Below are 15424 nucleotides of genomic sequence, written 5' to 3' on the forward strand. Positions count from 1 at the left end.
GTTTTGTTTAAAGATAATCATCCATCTCAAATTGTTGATAAAAGAAGGGAGTTAATTACTAAAATTAAAAGTAACGCCAATATATCTATTTGGTTCATACTCGAATATTGCATAATATTTATTTCCTACCCTACTGGATTCTATTGGTAGAATTATTGAAGTGTCACTTATATTTGTTGAGTAATCACTTCCTATACTAGTCTTTACTCCAAAAAAATCTTTGTTGTAAGTTTTTTTGAAATTTTCAGGGAAATGAAACTCTAGCTCTTTATCAAGACATTTTTTGTAGTTCTTCTTCTTACTTTTATCTACAGACCTTAGACAATACACACCAAGGGCGGAGGAGTGAGAGCCTTCACTTTGATAATCAAACACATCGCCTGGTTTCTGTTCACTTTTGGAGGAAGTCTTGATAAGTTTAGTTCCATACATCTTACCATCTTTTTTAAATGCATACACATCACTAGATTGGTCCTTAAAAGTTAGCTCCCATATATCTGAAATACCTAGGGATTTTTGAGTGTCTGTAGTTGAACTCTTAAGTTGTTGTTGTTTAGCTTTGGAAGAATTTTCTACTGAGAGTTGTTCTGTTCTCTTTTCACCTTCTTTAAGAGGTTTACGAGGAGACACTGATGGTAAAATATTATCACTAACTCCTAAATTCTGCTCATCTTCTTTGAATGAAACATTAATAAGAATAATACCTCCATCTGGAGTTCCAGAGTAATAACCATTCTTAAAGACGAATCTAGTAGGACACTTAGGTGTTTTAACTGGAAATACCATAAAACGATTTGGTTCATCCATGTCAAAAGCCTTTCTTTTACAGGGAGCAATAGGGATGTATTTTTCATTATAAGAACTAGGAATGTCTACATTAAAAATGATAATTTGTTGATCACTGAAAAGGGTTTCAAAGATGATGTTATCATTAGGCACTGCCTCTTCTTTGTTAGTAAACTTTAGCTCTTCGATAAGATGATAATAGAAAGTTAGTAATTTACCAGACAAGATCGACGACCACCGCTCGCCTTCTTTTGTTCTTAAGTCCTTTTCTTTTGAGTCTAAAAAACATATACTCTGTCCACTAATTGAAAATTTAATGCCAGAGCCCTCAGCTGCATCGATAAATTTAATTTCGTTACTATGGTTACACGAGTATATAATAATTCTGTTTTCTTCAATAGCCTTAGCTAGAATTTTCTTTCGAATTTTATCGAGATCCTTAGAACTATCTTCATTAATTCTTTTCTCTTCCTGGCTTAATTCAAGTCGTAGGTCTTTTATTTCTTCTTTAAATGAATTTAGGTCACTATCATACTTTTGTTTTTGCTCTTCTAAATGAGAAATAGTAGAATTATAATTTTCCAATTTTTTGTTAGCACTTTCTTTATTATAGTTAATACCATCTTCTCTATCGATAAGTTCCTTTATTTTTGAAGCGTCATCTTCTCTTTTCTTAATTAGTTCATTTTCACTAGGAGATAATAAATTGATGTTACTTACTTTTCTTATAATAAATCTTCCTTTAGAAGAATTCAAATCATTCGTAAATCCACGGCCTTCGGTAATAATTTGATTATCTTTAAAATTGACATATGAGTATTGGTACCTAGACCCATTTGGATGTATGACATTTACTCTACGATCTTTAGGAATGTCACTATCGTTAATGTAATAAACAACATCATCACCTTCTCTTCTAAAGTGTTTATGAGTGAAATATATTCTAGTATAAATGTTGTTCCTAATTTGTATTAGTTCTCCATTTTTATTACTATGCCTTAATTGAAGAACAAATTTAATTCGTTTCTTTCTTTCTCCTATAAAAATAATGCATGTGTAATTAGCTTCAAGATACCATAATTCAAATGGAATAGCAATACTTTGAGCCTTAATTGAGTCATATTCTTTTATTTGTTTAATAAGTGCATCTTTTTCCCTTTTAACTTCTTGTAGTGGCTCTGAATAAGATTCAATAATTTCATGAATCTTATTTAAATTAACGTTTGCTTTTTTAATTTCATTCTCTAATTCTTCTTTTTTATGAATGGCATTATTATTTTTTTTTTCCAATTCATTTATTTTGGAATTTAGTTTAGAGGCTTTTGTGAAATCAGGAGTGTTGAGAATATTGTCAACAAATTCCTCTAAGTTATCAGCCTTTAAAAGTAGATTAGGATTCTTATCAGTAAGTAATCTCAAAATTTTTTGTTTGACTTCTGATTTCCTATCTCTCTTAGTTTCTTTATTTAATACACTGTCTATTAATGTTTGAGCTTTTTTAAAATGTTCATTATTATGAAGATAACGTAGTTGTGTTTGGAGAGTTCCTTCTTGTAATAGTTGGTTTAGGCCATTATAAAAATCGTTAACTGTCTTGGAACTGTTTTTTTTGCTTGTCTCAGTAAGTAAGTTCTTAAATTCGTTAATAAAGGAATAGTACAGACAATTTGTTTCTTCTTGAATTAATTTTGTTGTTTCATTACCAGTAAATTTATTTGTAAATACTGAGTCTAGACTTAAATATCCTGACTGGATAGTATTTATTTGTTTAATAAACTGAATGAATCGATCTTTCATTTCGTTGTCTATAGCAGGTACAACAGTTAATTGTATAACCACTTCTCTTAGGAGTTGTTGACAGATATTACAAAACAGTTGTTTATTGGTTTCAGATGAATAAAGGTCAATTATTTTCTGGAGAAACTCTGATAACGTATTATCTTTGTTAGGCTGGTTTGTGTTTTCTAATACACTTCCTTTTGGTAGTTCTCCTGGGTCTTGTGTTTGACTTACTGCATTGGCCCCAACCCTCTCCACTATTTTTTCAGTGTTTGTTTTTAATTTAGGGGATGAGGTTACACTTTTCTTTTCATCTTCTAATAATTTAGAAAGTTTTTCTTGTTTTTCAGATTGGCTACTTTCTAGAAAAGTATAAAATAAATTCGTTAATAGGACAACATCATTTTTGTTGAACTGACCATTATTAACCAAAGCAGTATATGCACCTCCAAGCATAGTAATACTTTTTTTTGATAATTTACGGATTTGAATTGCTAAATCATCATAACAATTTTGGACAGTGTTTGATAACATCTTAAATTATTGAATTATAAGTTTTATTCTGGAGTATTTTTATAAGCAAATAAATTATTTTAAATTATTTTATAAATTAAAACAATTAAATTTATCAATGATGTTTATTTTTTTTTAAAAAACCTATTTTTAAAAGAAATAATTAATTATATTCTTTTTAATTCTTCTTTGTCACTTTATTCAATGACAAAAGTACGATAGGATTTTGCGTTCATTTTGTCTCTTCTGTTTTTGGATTGTATTGATTAACTAAATTAATTAAACCATCTACTGTTAACTCTTTCTTTTTTAAAAGTTTTGATAGTTTAAAGAATGATTTTTTAAACTCGGAACTAAAGATCACACTATACTCAATGTCATTAAGAAGTGTTTCTTGGCTAAGCTTAGGGAAGTATAATGATGAAGGAATATACTCAGTTGCAAATAATTCAGTCATAGCATCTTTGAATTTATAATTATTGAATAATTGTTTTCTGTTGTTGTTATAACAAGACTCAACCATCTCATCAATATTATTACATATATTTATTAGTGTGGTATTTTTCAAGCTATTATTAATATTTTTAATTCCATTAAGTAGTAGTGTGTCCTTATACTCAGAGTAATTGTTGTATTTAATATACATACCAATACAAGAGTTCATTAAACCAGAGTATAAAGTCGATTGGATTTCTATTACACTTTTGGCATTATCTTGATCAAATGATAGACTATTTGAGTTTTTGAATAATCCGTATTGATTAGGAAGTTTCTTTGAGTAATGCAATTTACTATAGATTTCCTGACTATGTAAGTCATAACAAGTCCAATACATTTCTATCATCCTAAAAGCAGTTTTATCATTTAAACGTAAATTAGATTTGTAATGGAAAAAATTATCAAAAGAGTTATGCCTTTCAATGATCTTTTTAACCAAAAGAAATTTATATCTTTTCCATAGAATGTCACTACTAACATCTAGTGATACTTCAGGATTTTCGTTATTCAAATAACACTTGCTTAGGTCATAATATAATTTTTGTCTGTCATGAATAGCTTGTTCTTGTGGAATAATTGAAAATAAATAAAGGATATTTTCCCAGTATAAATTGGTTGGTTCTAACTTTGCAAATTTATTACACCCATCATCTAGAGACATAACAGGTAAAGGTAATTTAATTTTTTTGTTACAAAGAATTTTTTTAAAGTCTATACCAAAAGCAGTGATGTTGTCACATTTCAGGCAATCAGGGACACCACCATCAGTATACATTCCTTCTGGTTTTTGAAAATTACCATTTTGGTCAGGAATAATAGCGTATCTATTCCAAACAAGTGCTGTTGAATTTTTATGTAAATAACATAACAAATCATTAAACTGGTTTATAGTAACTGGGATTTTTTCTATTTCTTTAGTACTTTCTATTTTTCTCAAAAGAATTCCAATAAGAATGAGATCAAGATTATCCCATACTATTTCAGAGAATGAGTTTGTAATCAGTTTTTTTTCAGGAATAATATCATCAAACCAATCAAAAACATTCTGATAAATGAAGTTTCTTTTGTTGATGAACCCTTCTCCAAATTTAGTTTGATCATCTACACAGCACGCAACTAATAAATCAACTTTTTTTAAAAACTCTTCATCACCAGCGATATCTTTAGATTTAATTTCTCTTAGTTTTAGTATCTCTGAGTTAATGATTTCACACACTCTATCAGTATGAAGTGAAGTGGTTAAATTCTCATTCTGAACACATTCATGAATACAATTTTCATTCCATTTTCCAGTAATTTTTTCAAGAAGTTTATTCAATAAGTTATCTACATGAACCACACTAACTAAACCAGGTGAGTCAAGTCTTTTAAATGATTCATTCTTATTTGGAATAATTGGGTATTTGTTTAATAATTCTTTATCAATTTCAAAGACTAAGTCAATAAGATTACTTAATGCTGTTTTAAAATCTACTGATTTGTAGTGTTTTTCCATTTCAGATAAAGACTTGTATTGACTAATATAATGTAGTAGTTTCTGGATAGTAAGAATACCGCATCCTTCCCAAATATTATCTAGCCATGGTTGGAGACATTCTTCATTACATACTTTTGTTGGATATAACATTGCAACAATTGAATAGAATGAATGTATTTGTTTTTTATTTCCATTAATATATGGGAAAAACATAGTTGGACCTCCATTTTTGTAGAGTGTTTTTAAACCAAATGGTGTTTCAACAAATGGCATTGAACCCATGACCTCTCTCATAGAATTAATAAAATATAAAGAATACCAATTTCTATCAAAGAACTTTCCTGATGGTATTGATTTTAAACCAGAACCAACAATGTACAAATTTTTATAATTGTATTGAGCCAAATGATTTAAGAATTCTCTATATAAATCAACAGTTTTTAATAAGATCATTCTGTTTACTCCAGTGTCGCTTATTTTTCTAGTTGCATCATTTGTTTCAGTACCATTAAGATAAATTGTTTCTCTTTCTGAATCAGGCTGAAAGTCTGGAGAATTAAGCATAAATGGAACTTGAATTGCTTCTGATCCAACAAGTGGAAAAACACAATACAATGAAGCAAATTTATTCCTAATAATATTTTTTTTATTATCAAATTCAATAGCATATTGTATTCTAAGTGTTCTTTCAACTCCAAATCTATTAGTAAGTTTTTCATTATATTCTTCATAATTTCCAATTAAAAATCGTCTTTTACTAATCTTTTTATCTTCATTAAAAACTATTGTATGAATTTCCATTGTTCCTTCTGTCATAACAGGTTCTCTTGTTATTTTAGTTATATGCCCTTTATTATCTATAGTAATGTCACTCACTTCTTTACAAAAAACAAGAGTTTGTCCAACATTTTCCCATACATTTGAAAGTCCTTTTTCTAAAGCTTGTTTCCCTGTTTCAGTTTGAATCTGGTAAACATAAGTAGTCCATCCAAATGGTTCTTTTAAATATTTTATTGACTTTTTCATTTTTTCAACTCCTTTAAGTAATTCTTCATCCTCATAACCATCTCTGTACATTGTTGCTGTGAACCCATTAACAACATCTCCATTTTTTTCATCACCATAAATATCTCCAGTAATAGACACTATTTTTGAAATAGTGTGTGTGGTCAAGAATCCAGTTCCAAATCTTCCTGTTGATTGTGTACTATTTTGCTTTCCTTCTGAATATTTGTATAATAGTCCTAACATTGCTTTTGCAGTAAATGGTGATCCATTGTGAGAAAAAGAGAATGTATTTTCCGTAATTTTAACCTTGATAGAGACAGAATTTTTTGTGGGGTCATTTACAATAGAGTCCTTAGCATTCTGTACTAATTCCCAGAACCATCTTTTACAATCATTATCTGTAGGTTGATTGAGTTGTCTCAATCTATTTCTGACATTACTTACATACATGTTTGATAAAAGGTCTTGATAAGCAAAACCAATACTTGATGGAACAAATCCCTCTTCAGTCATAAATGAACTTTTATATCGAAAATCTATTTTATATTGACCAATGATGCATATTTTTCTGTTTTTTTAAGTCTCATAAATTTGTATTTTATATGACATTATTTTTAACTTTTAAAAAAATAAAACTAAAAATATCATGACGTGTAAACTTGAAAGATGTTTCTTACTTAATATCGCTTTTTATTTTGAAACTGTTCAAGACCTTATTACACTCTCATTTGTTAGCCACCAGTGTGATTTATTTGGGCTTTTTCTTAAAAATCCTAATTTTAATAATGAATTAGAGTTAAAAAGGTGTTTAAAGTACATGAAAAATTTGCAAACATTTGAGGCACCTATGACTGTTTTATCACGTTTTCATTACCTTCATCGGCATATTTTGAGATTTATTAGTTCAGTTGAAGAAATAAATTCAAATGTCTTTTCTTATCTTAAACTCATTAAATCACAACTTGTTGAATTAAGCATAGTTGTAACAGAACCTGTTTCTTTTAAGTTTGAAGGATTTGTTAATCTTAAAAAATTACACATAAATGTAGCGTGTTCATTAGAAGAAATTAAATTAGATTTTAGTGATATTTCTTATGATTCTCTTATTATTTTTGAAACACTTCAATATAATATTAACCAAATTCTCTCGATTATCCAAACAATAAAAGGGAAATTAATCATTAAATTTTCTGATATTATTAATGAGATTACTATTGCAAAATGTCGTTCTATTAAAAAGGATATTAAGTTTATTGGATATAGAAATGATTTATATATTTCATTAATTAAAACAACATGTGTTTTAGAACCTATTTATTATCACCTTACTTTTGCTATTGACTTTGTAGGAACTGAACATTTCTCAAAAGTATTTAATAATTATCTAATTCCTTTTGTTGCATTATACCCATCTCAAATTGAACATGACTCTATTTTACTTGATCTTAGAGATGAAGAAATTTATTCATTACAAATTCTTCCAGAAGACTTTCCTCTAACACAATTATTATTACCAACATCTCTACTTTCTCTTTCTATTGAATCTCCAAGTGTAGAAATTCCATTACTTCCTAATTTACTTGAACTAACACTTATCCATTTTCAACCAAATGTCCTTCCTCAATTACCAATGACTCTTACCTCATTAAATGTGATTGATTGTCCTCATTTATCTGAATTAGAAATCCCCCCACAAACCAGAAATCTTTGTTTACGTTCATTAACTTCCTTAAATCATCTTCACTCACTACCTGACACACTTCAATTTTGTTTTATTGAACATTGCGAGATAGACATTCCTTTATTACTTGACGTCAAAGAACTTCATTTGTCTGATTGTCTTTCCATTCAAGAATTTCCTGATTCAATTACACGACTTTTCCTTTCCAATATTAATTCTCCTCTTCCACCACTAACTCATTTATCACTGTTAAATGAACTCACGTTATTTTCTATCCCATCTTTTGTTGAATTACCACCAACCTTGAATAAAATTATAATCAAAGACTCTCCAAATGTACATTTATCTCATCCTATTTTATCAATTTCTATTCCATTTGGTGATACTATTCCCAAACTCCCTTTTGTATATGAATTAACAATAAATGCTAATACTCTCAATGAAATACCTGAATCAATAACTTCTTTACAACTTAATGGATGTGTCATTGAAGAGTATACAATACTTCCTGAATTTAAAAATCTTTTACAACTTACACTTTCTCGTTGTGTTCTGAAAAAACAATTTCCACTAATGACTTGTCTAACTTATTTAAATTGCAATAAAACAGAACCACCACCAATCAGTGATTCAATTAAGAATTTATCTCTTGCATTTCTTTCACTAGAACAACTACAACTTCCAAGCTCTCTAACCTCTCTAAGACTATTTAGACTAAATTTGCTTTCCAACATTAAGTTTAATTCATCAATTGAAAAGCTTGATGTTCAACATTGTTCATCATTACGTTCACTTAATCTCCCAACTACAATCAGTGAATTATCTATTTCAAACTGTGTAAATTTTGTTCCATTGAATACAGAAGAATTAACAAATTTACCATACGGTGAACAGTTATCCTTAAAAAGTTTTCCAAGAAATCAATGTTTTCAGTTACCTTAACAAACTTAGCTACCAATTCATTTTTCATTAAAAGAAATAATTCAAGAGGTTTCTACTAACGAAAGTAAAAAAACAGAAATAGAAGATGAGTTAAATAAAATGAATTATTAGTAGTGATTTTAGAGGAGGTTTATAGAAGAATAAAGAATAACTAAAGAAAAATTAGTGGAAAATCGTAGATTGTTAAAATAATAAAATTTTAAGTAAAACATAATTTAAATTTAAAGTATTGCAACGTCTAAGAAAATAAAAAAATAGGTTTTTCTATAGGTACTGACATTATCTAAATTGGTTTAATGCAACCCAAAAAAAATTATCTTATTCTTCAAGCAAATGATCCAACAATTAATGTTAGTTGGGTTAGTTCAAATATCCATCCTTTTAGAAGTGTTTATTCCACTTTTTCAGACTGCAGTAGGTCATATCTTCATCTAGTTGGATATGAAGAAGTAACTGATTCCATCAAAGAAATTACATCTTGTCCAACAACTTCATTACCATTCCCTCCTACTTCAATTAAATTTATTCCTAAATCAAGTCCAATTAATGATATGATAATAACATCAGGTGATAATCTACGATTATTTTGTGTTCCACAATCAAATGATATTTTTCAATTATCAGTGATTGATGTATCTTATTCAGCATATCCATCATGTGGGTTTGATTGGTGTAGAGTCAATACAGATCTTGTTTGTACATGGTATTTAAATAATACTTGTTGTGTATGGAGCATTGAATCTTCTCGAGTTATTGTCTCATTTTCAGACCATATTACTCAACAAATTCTTGATATGAAATATTCACCATCCAATCCTGATTTATTTATTACAAGTTGTGTTAACGGACTTATCCAAATAACTGATATTCGCTCAACTTCTAATTTTCAACTATTTCCACAAGGAAATCAAAAATTAGATCTTCTTCAAGTGAGTTGGAATACTATTGATCCTACCAAAATTGCAACATTTAATTCATTAGGAAACCAACTCTTTATAATGGACATTAGACAACCAACAAAGTTATATAACCAATTACAATTAGAAACAACAAATATTACTTCCATAGATTGGTCTCCTATATCTTCTTCTGAGATTTGTCTTGGTACTTTTAAAAATATTTTAATGTGGTCACAAAATTCTAAATCAAACAAACAATGTTGTAATAATTTATTAGAAATTAAAACAAAAAGTGAGGTAAATGATGTTTGTTGGTCAAAATCAAATTCCAATTGGATAGCAGCGTCAATTGGATCTTCAATTCATTTTCTTCGTGTGTATTGATTAATCCTAATCCATTTATTTTTTATTAAGTTTAGATAATAGAATTTGATTATTAACAACTAATTTGTATTATTTCAAAAAAAAGAAATGAATTAGTAATTGTATTGGAAGATTTGGACATCATAACCATTCATACAAACAGTAAGCCCAGTGCTTTTTAAAGTAGCAGCATCTCTAGTATATTCAATATTAGTCATCATTTCTTTGACTTTCACATTTCCACTTCCATTAATATCATAAATTGGAACATTAGCACAAGAATAAGCATCAGAATAATTAACAACAACTAGATATGAATTGGTAGCTTTTCTTATCCAAGCAGCATATCTCCAAGCATTATCACCATTTACATTGTATACATAATAGAAATTCTTTGTTTTGAAAGCATCATCTTTAAGAATAGAAGTTAATTTATTATAAAATTGTTGTGCAACAGAGGATTTAGGTTCACTAGCACTTCTTCTTAAATGGACATCAAGTTTATTTTTTAATCCATCAAATTGTCCATGATTAAAGAAAATTAATCCAGGAAGAGTAGCAGCAAGAGCACCAGCAGCATTAGCACGAGGGACAGAACCCATATTTTGAACAGCTCTATTTTCATCATGGTTTTCGACGAAATGAGCACCATGATCAAAGAATTCAAGAGTCTTATAATGGGCATAATTTTGAATTTCTGATATTCCAGCTTCACATTTATCTAAAAATGGTTTGTCATAATAATAATCAAATCCACATTCTTGTAATTTAGTCATTTGCCATTCTTCATATACTTCTGCCATAAAAATAACATTTGGATTAACTTTCTTTGCTTCAGCAATAGCCTCTGTCCAAAATTCAGTAGATGGTGTTGAATATCCATTTGCTGTTAATTCACTTTTCCAAGTCTTAGAGAAAACATCATTAAGATCAAGATGTGCCATATCACATCTTACACCGTCAGATAAAGAAACTACTTTTTTTAAGTTTTCTGTCATAAATTTACGAGTTTTTGGTTCAAAATAATTCCATTGTGCTGTATCTGGCCATGGATCAAAATATGGATCTTTACCATGAGCAACTCCATTAGGAAGATAATATTTTGAATCATAACTTGAAGCTTGAGGTGCTTTAACATAATATTCTGAATGTTCATTAACAGTAGGGGCATCACAAGCAGAATGATTTGGAACGAAGTCAAGCATTAACTTAAGTCCTTTAGCATTTAATTGAGACTTTAACCAAGCAATATCATCATCACTTCCAATTTCAGGATTACAGACATATTCTGTAATAGCATATGGTGATCCAATAATGTCATCTTCTGTTAAGTCTGGAAGAACAGATTTGTAATTATCTGCATTAGCTCTATCAAGATTTAATCCATATTCTCCTAATTGCCAAACTCCCATCATCCAAACATATTCAATACCTTTACTTTTTAATCTGTCAAATTCTTCTAATGGAATATCTCTTAATTTAGTAATAGACTTTCCATATTTTTGTGTTAATTCATATAACCATGGTCTTGTTGAAATTTCATATACAACAGGATATTTTGCATAACTCAGTGCACTAAGCATTAGACACAAGAGTCCTAACATTGCAACTTTTTAACTATTTAGTTCTTTTTCTTTAAATTCTCTTTTCCATCTTTTTCCATTTGGTTGGAATTTTCCTCTTTTTTTTTTTTTTCTTCTTTTCTATATTAATCACTCTTGTAATTATAATTATAATATAGTTCTTTTATTATTAATTTATTATTTCTTTTTTTCTACAGATTATTTGAAATTTTCTTTTAAACACAAATCCTTATTTTCAAGTTTATTTACAAGAACCTCTTATTTATTTTAAGAAGGAGATTGAACAACAAAAATAACTTTTCTTCTTTGATTTTAATGTTATAAAATAAATAACAAAAATAATTTTTTTTTGGTATATTATAATAACAAGAAAATTCAATTTATCCCACTAATGAAAAGTTTTGTTTTTAAAAGAAATCAACAGAAATAAAACCAACAACAGAAAGAAAGTCATAAAAACAATAAAAATTATAAAGCATTAAAGTAAGTGATTAGTTTGTTTAAAGAACGGGATGAATAAAAAATCCTAATTCACATTCAGTAGTAAGGACACTTGGACTACTTTCAATTAGTTCTGCAGATGTATCAGGAGAAACAGAACGTTGAGGAGAAGATGGTGCAATCGTATTTAAAACATCAAACCCATCTTCGTCATCACTTTCAACATTTACTCTTCGGATAAATGATGGATGATAAAACTCGGTCATTTAATTAGTCTTTGTTTTAAAAAGTTAGTTTTTGTTTAAATATTGAAGGAGGTTATCTAAACAAATTAGAAAAGAATCAACACTTCTTTATATGTAATTATAGGTTCTTTATTAAATATTTGGAGAAGGTTTAATATGACGTAATCTTTTTATCCCCGTGGAATTTTGTTTTTGTATATCATACCCTTTTCCTTTTTTGGTCAAACATTTTCTACATTTTATTTCACGGCCTTTTCTTCCTATGACTTTTTAAACAAAACTAAATCCACTTCTCTTATTTCACGGTGATTAAGATTTCTTTATATCATTTAACCAAGACCAACCAAAACCATTTTTTGAAAAAAAGACTTTCTAAAATGCCTTTAAATTTCAAAATTGATGAAAAAAAGAACTAAATACTATCCTTGTAAATAAACAATTATTAATCCATTTTTACTCCCATCTGTTCAACCTTTCTTTTTTTATTGGCTTTTACTGGTTTTTCAGTTCTACGATCTTTCAACAATAATTTACAACAACAGCAAATTACTAATAAATTCAAAAGAACACCTAAAGCTAGTAAGCCAATCCCTACATACAATGTTGTGTTATCACCTTTTTCATAATTTAAGAAAGTTGTTTTTATGTTTTCATTTTTTGGTATGTAATGAACTTTGAACCCAAGACAGATTTCAAGTAACAATACAAAAAAAATAACCATGAAATGAAGCTTTAATTAAATATTTATGAGTTCTTCTATTTTCTTTATTATTTTATTATAAAAAAAATATTTTTAATTTTTATTTAAAATTTCTTTTATTTATGCTTAAAAAAATTCTTAAAAAAAGATTATTAAATATAAAATAGTATACATTACTCTTCTGTATATAACTGAATCAATTTTTTTACTTTATTTATCCACTCACTTCTATTTCCTTTAACTATGACCTCTTCAATATCTTTAGAAAATCCTTTTATAGTTTTTCTTTTTACTTTCTTTAATAATCTTTCTAATTCTTTCTTTTGTTGAATATCTTCCGATTGTTGAAGAATAAATCGTACACATTCCTTTACACTTTTTTTCCGTTTTTTTGGTTGTTCTTTGTGAAACTTGATTTCTTTATTTCTTTTTTTATCTTCATCATTATTCCAAATACTTTTATAACACCATTCAATTCTTCTTTGTTTATATAAAATACGATGTATTTCCTGCTTTTCTTCTTCAGTTAATTGTACTTGACGTTGTTCATTCCACATTTTTCTTTTCTTAATTCGTTTAAGACAATTTAATGAGTCGTCATGTTTAAGTTGCAATGCCCAAGAAGGGGCGTCCAATAGTTTTAATTCTTTTCTAATCTCCTTTAATTTAGTCCACTGTTCCTTTTTTCTTTTATGATGATTCCAATTAACTTTATACCCTAATTTCCCACATTCTAGTTCAACAATCTGAACTTCTTTTCGTTTTTTCCCTTCAACTAAATTCCCATCAATCCAACATCTGTTCCAGGGCAGATCCAATAGATCTTCTTCCATTATTTGACTTTCATTCCTCCATTTTTCTTTTGTTTTGAGAAGTTCTTCACAAATTCTTTTGGCGTCCATTCCACCATACCGTTTATTACAAGTTGAAAGAATCCGTTTTTGAATTGAATCTGATTGATTCATGTAATAAGAATACTCCCCAGAATAAACAGGTGGAATATCAATAGATTTTTTCAAAAAAACTTGACCTGCTGAATATAAATGATTAAATTCCTCTATTTTCCAATGACCATCTTTTTTTGTCAAAAGAAAATCGGTTTGTGAAATTAATTGTTTTTGAAGAATAGTTTTTGTTTCATCAGTGCATAAACATAACCCCAAGAGGTCATCTTCCTCCATCCAAGAATTACAGTACAATGGGAGTGGTGGGTCATCTATTGTATACTCAATCAAATAATTATCTTCTTCTAGAATTAATTGTTTGTGGTAATTTTGATATGGAATAATCTCATTTTGTTGTTCATTATTTGTTTCATGAAAATCCCAATTGTTTACCATTTCAAGTAAATAAGTTAAGTTCATTTGGTTTGTATCAGAGTCCCATATAATACCTTTTTCCCATTCAACCCTATTGATAAAATCATTCCAATACTTGATTTGATAGTTTTTATCTTCTTGTTTAAACTTGTGTTGTTCTTCTTTATTGATATCCCATAAAATAACCCAATCCTCGTAGTCTTCGTTTTGTTTTATTTCTTTCATTTCTAATTGTTTCATGATTGAGTTTGTAACTTTAACTTTATTAGAACAATTAGAAGAAGAATTTTCTTTGATAAATAATGAACGAAAAGGATGTAAGAGATAATAAGGTATTTCTTTGAATGGAGGGTGGTCTTGTTGATAAGTAAAACTCGGTCGCAATTGGTTATTACACCCAATCCAATTAGGTTTTTTTAAAGGAAAATGAATAAGGTCAAAAAATGTAAGTAAGGTAATGTTTTTGTTTCTTGGTATCATTAATTAAATATATTAAATTTCATGTCTTTTCAATTCACTTTGCTAATGACATCTTGATTTTTTAAGATTTTTGATAAGATTTTTTTATGTTGATGAACTTATAATAATTAATTAGTTCATTGTTTATAAATAGTCTTAAATAATTTTCAGTTGAGAGGATTATTTTGAAGTGATATGAAAATAGATACAATCACCTATTAATCGAAAAAAAAAGAGTAAAGGCCTTTAGCATCGTTGATAGTATTGAATAATACATAAAAATAGAGTAAAGAATTGGGAAGAGAGTGGAATTTAGTTGGCACTCAATGAAAAGAAATCAATGAGTGAAAAAAATAGAAAAATTAATTTTATTAAAGAAAAAGAAAAAGAAAGAACAAAATTAGTAAATTCCAATTAAAATGACTGTTTGTTTCAAAAGAACTTGAAAATAGATATAAAAAGATAAAATCTGAAATTGGTTAGTTTATCTCAGCATTATTATGTCAATTGCAAAGTCTTTAGCAAAGCCCATAGCCCAACATCAATTTTATTATGATAGGTTTGTGAATTTATCATTTAATAGTTTTATAATATGATAATAAAAAATTCTTACATAAATTAGTACTTCTTCTTCTCTTATGGAAGAGTCATATGGTTCAATACGAAGTAGTGCATTTGGTTATTTCCAAATCACTAAAGATTGTATTCAAACAAGTACAGATCAACAATCT

At 28.1% G+C, this 15424-nt stretch overlaps 7 protein-coding genes across 7 annotated transcripts in view, besides 11 other annotated features; 3 read left to right on the forward strand and 4 right to left on the reverse strand.

Annotated features, from left to right (window-relative positions):
* Positions 1–51: 51 nt before the first annotated feature.
* On the reverse strand, positions 52–3099 carry EDI_247910 (uncharacterized protein; the record flags this gene model as incomplete). The annotated part of the gene is made up of 1 exon (XM_001741798.1): positions 52–3099. The coding sequence occupies one exon, from the start codon at positions 3097–3099 to the stop codon at positions 52–54; it is 3048 nt and encodes a 1015-aa protein (XP_001741850.1).
* A 47-nt stretch (positions 3100–3146) lies between these two features.
* Positions 3147–3262: a sequence feature (AT_rich).
* A 48-nt stretch (positions 3263–3310) lies between these two features.
* EDI_247920 (uncharacterized protein) lies at positions 3311–6574 on the reverse strand (the record flags this gene model as incomplete). The annotated part of the gene is made up of 1 exon (XM_001741799.1): positions 3311–6574. One exon carries the CDS (start codon positions 6572–6574, stop codon positions 3311–3313), a length of 3264 nt encoding a protein of 1087 aa, XP_001741851.1.
* Positions 5686–5706: a sequence feature (AT_rich).
* Positions 6575–6646: 72 nt separating the features above from the next.
* Positions 6647–6706: a sequence feature (AT_rich).
* Position 6707: 1 nt separating this feature from the next.
* EDI_247930 (uncharacterized protein) lies at positions 6708–8684 on the forward strand (the record flags this gene model as incomplete). The annotated part of the gene is made up of 1 exon (XM_001741800.1): positions 6708–8684. One exon carries the CDS (start codon positions 6708–6710, stop codon positions 8682–8684), a length of 1977 nt encoding a protein of 658 aa, XP_001741852.1.
* A 183-nt stretch (positions 8685–8867) lies between these two features.
* Positions 8868–8910: a sequence feature (AT_rich).
* Positions 8911–8980: 70 nt separating this feature from the next.
* On the forward strand, positions 8981–9967 carry EDI_247940 (protein TRANSPARENT TESTA GLABRA, putative; the record flags this gene model as incomplete). The annotated part of the gene is made up of 1 exon (XM_001741801.1): positions 8981–9967. The coding sequence occupies one exon, from the start codon at positions 8981–8983 to the stop codon at positions 9965–9967; it is 987 nt and encodes a 328-aa protein (XP_001741853.1).
* A 92-nt stretch (positions 9968–10059) lies between these two features.
* Positions 10060–11550, reverse strand: EDI_247950 (uncharacterized protein; the record flags this gene model as incomplete). The annotated part of the gene is made up of 1 exon (XM_001741802.1): positions 10060–11550. The coding sequence occupies one exon, from the start codon at positions 11548–11550 to the stop codon at positions 10060–10062; it is 1491 nt and encodes a 496-aa protein (XP_001741854.1).
* A 21-nt stretch (positions 11551–11571) lies between these two features.
* Positions 11572–11651: a microsatellite.
* Positions 11652–11667: 16 nt separating this feature from the next.
* Positions 11668–11720: a sequence feature (AT_rich).
* A 118-nt stretch (positions 11721–11838) lies between these two features.
* Positions 11839–11895: a sequence feature (AT_rich).
* A 1084-nt stretch (positions 11896–12979) lies between these two features.
* Positions 12980–13081: a sequence feature (AT_rich).
* On the reverse strand, positions 13016–14714 carry EDI_247960 (uncharacterized protein; the record flags this gene model as incomplete). The annotated part of the gene is made up of 2 exons (XM_001741803.1): positions 13016–13052; positions 13093–14714. 2 exons carry the CDS (start codon positions 14712–14714, stop codon positions 13016–13018), a joined length of 1659 nt encoding a protein of 552 aa, XP_001741855.1.
* Positions 14713–14734: a sequence feature (AT_rich).
* A 306-nt stretch (positions 14735–15040) lies between these two features.
* Positions 15041–15069: a sequence feature (AT_rich).
* Positions 15070–15193: 124 nt separating this feature from the next.
* Positions 15194–15424, forward strand: part of EDI_247970 (uncharacterized protein) — a gene marked incomplete at both ends in the record, with an annotated part of 378 nt that continues 147 nt past the window's right edge. The window contains 2 exons of the mRNA XM_001733519.1: positions 15194–15252; positions 15316–15424. The exon at positions 15316–15424 is cut by the window's right edge and continues 147 nt beyond it. Coding sequence (XP_001733571.1) covers positions 15194–15252; positions 15316–15424 — 168 coding nt within the window. The remainder of the gene's footprint in view (positions 15253–15315) is intronic.
* Positions 15260–15301: a sequence feature (AT_rich).

The sequence above is a fragment of the Entamoeba dispar genome, genomic scaffold (assembly GCF_000209125.1).
Source record: "Entamoeba dispar SAW760 scf_1105229464049 genomic scaffold, whole genome shotgun sequence".
Classification (NCBI taxonomy): Eukaryota; Evosea; order Mastigamoebida; family Endamoebidae; genus Entamoeba; species Entamoeba dispar.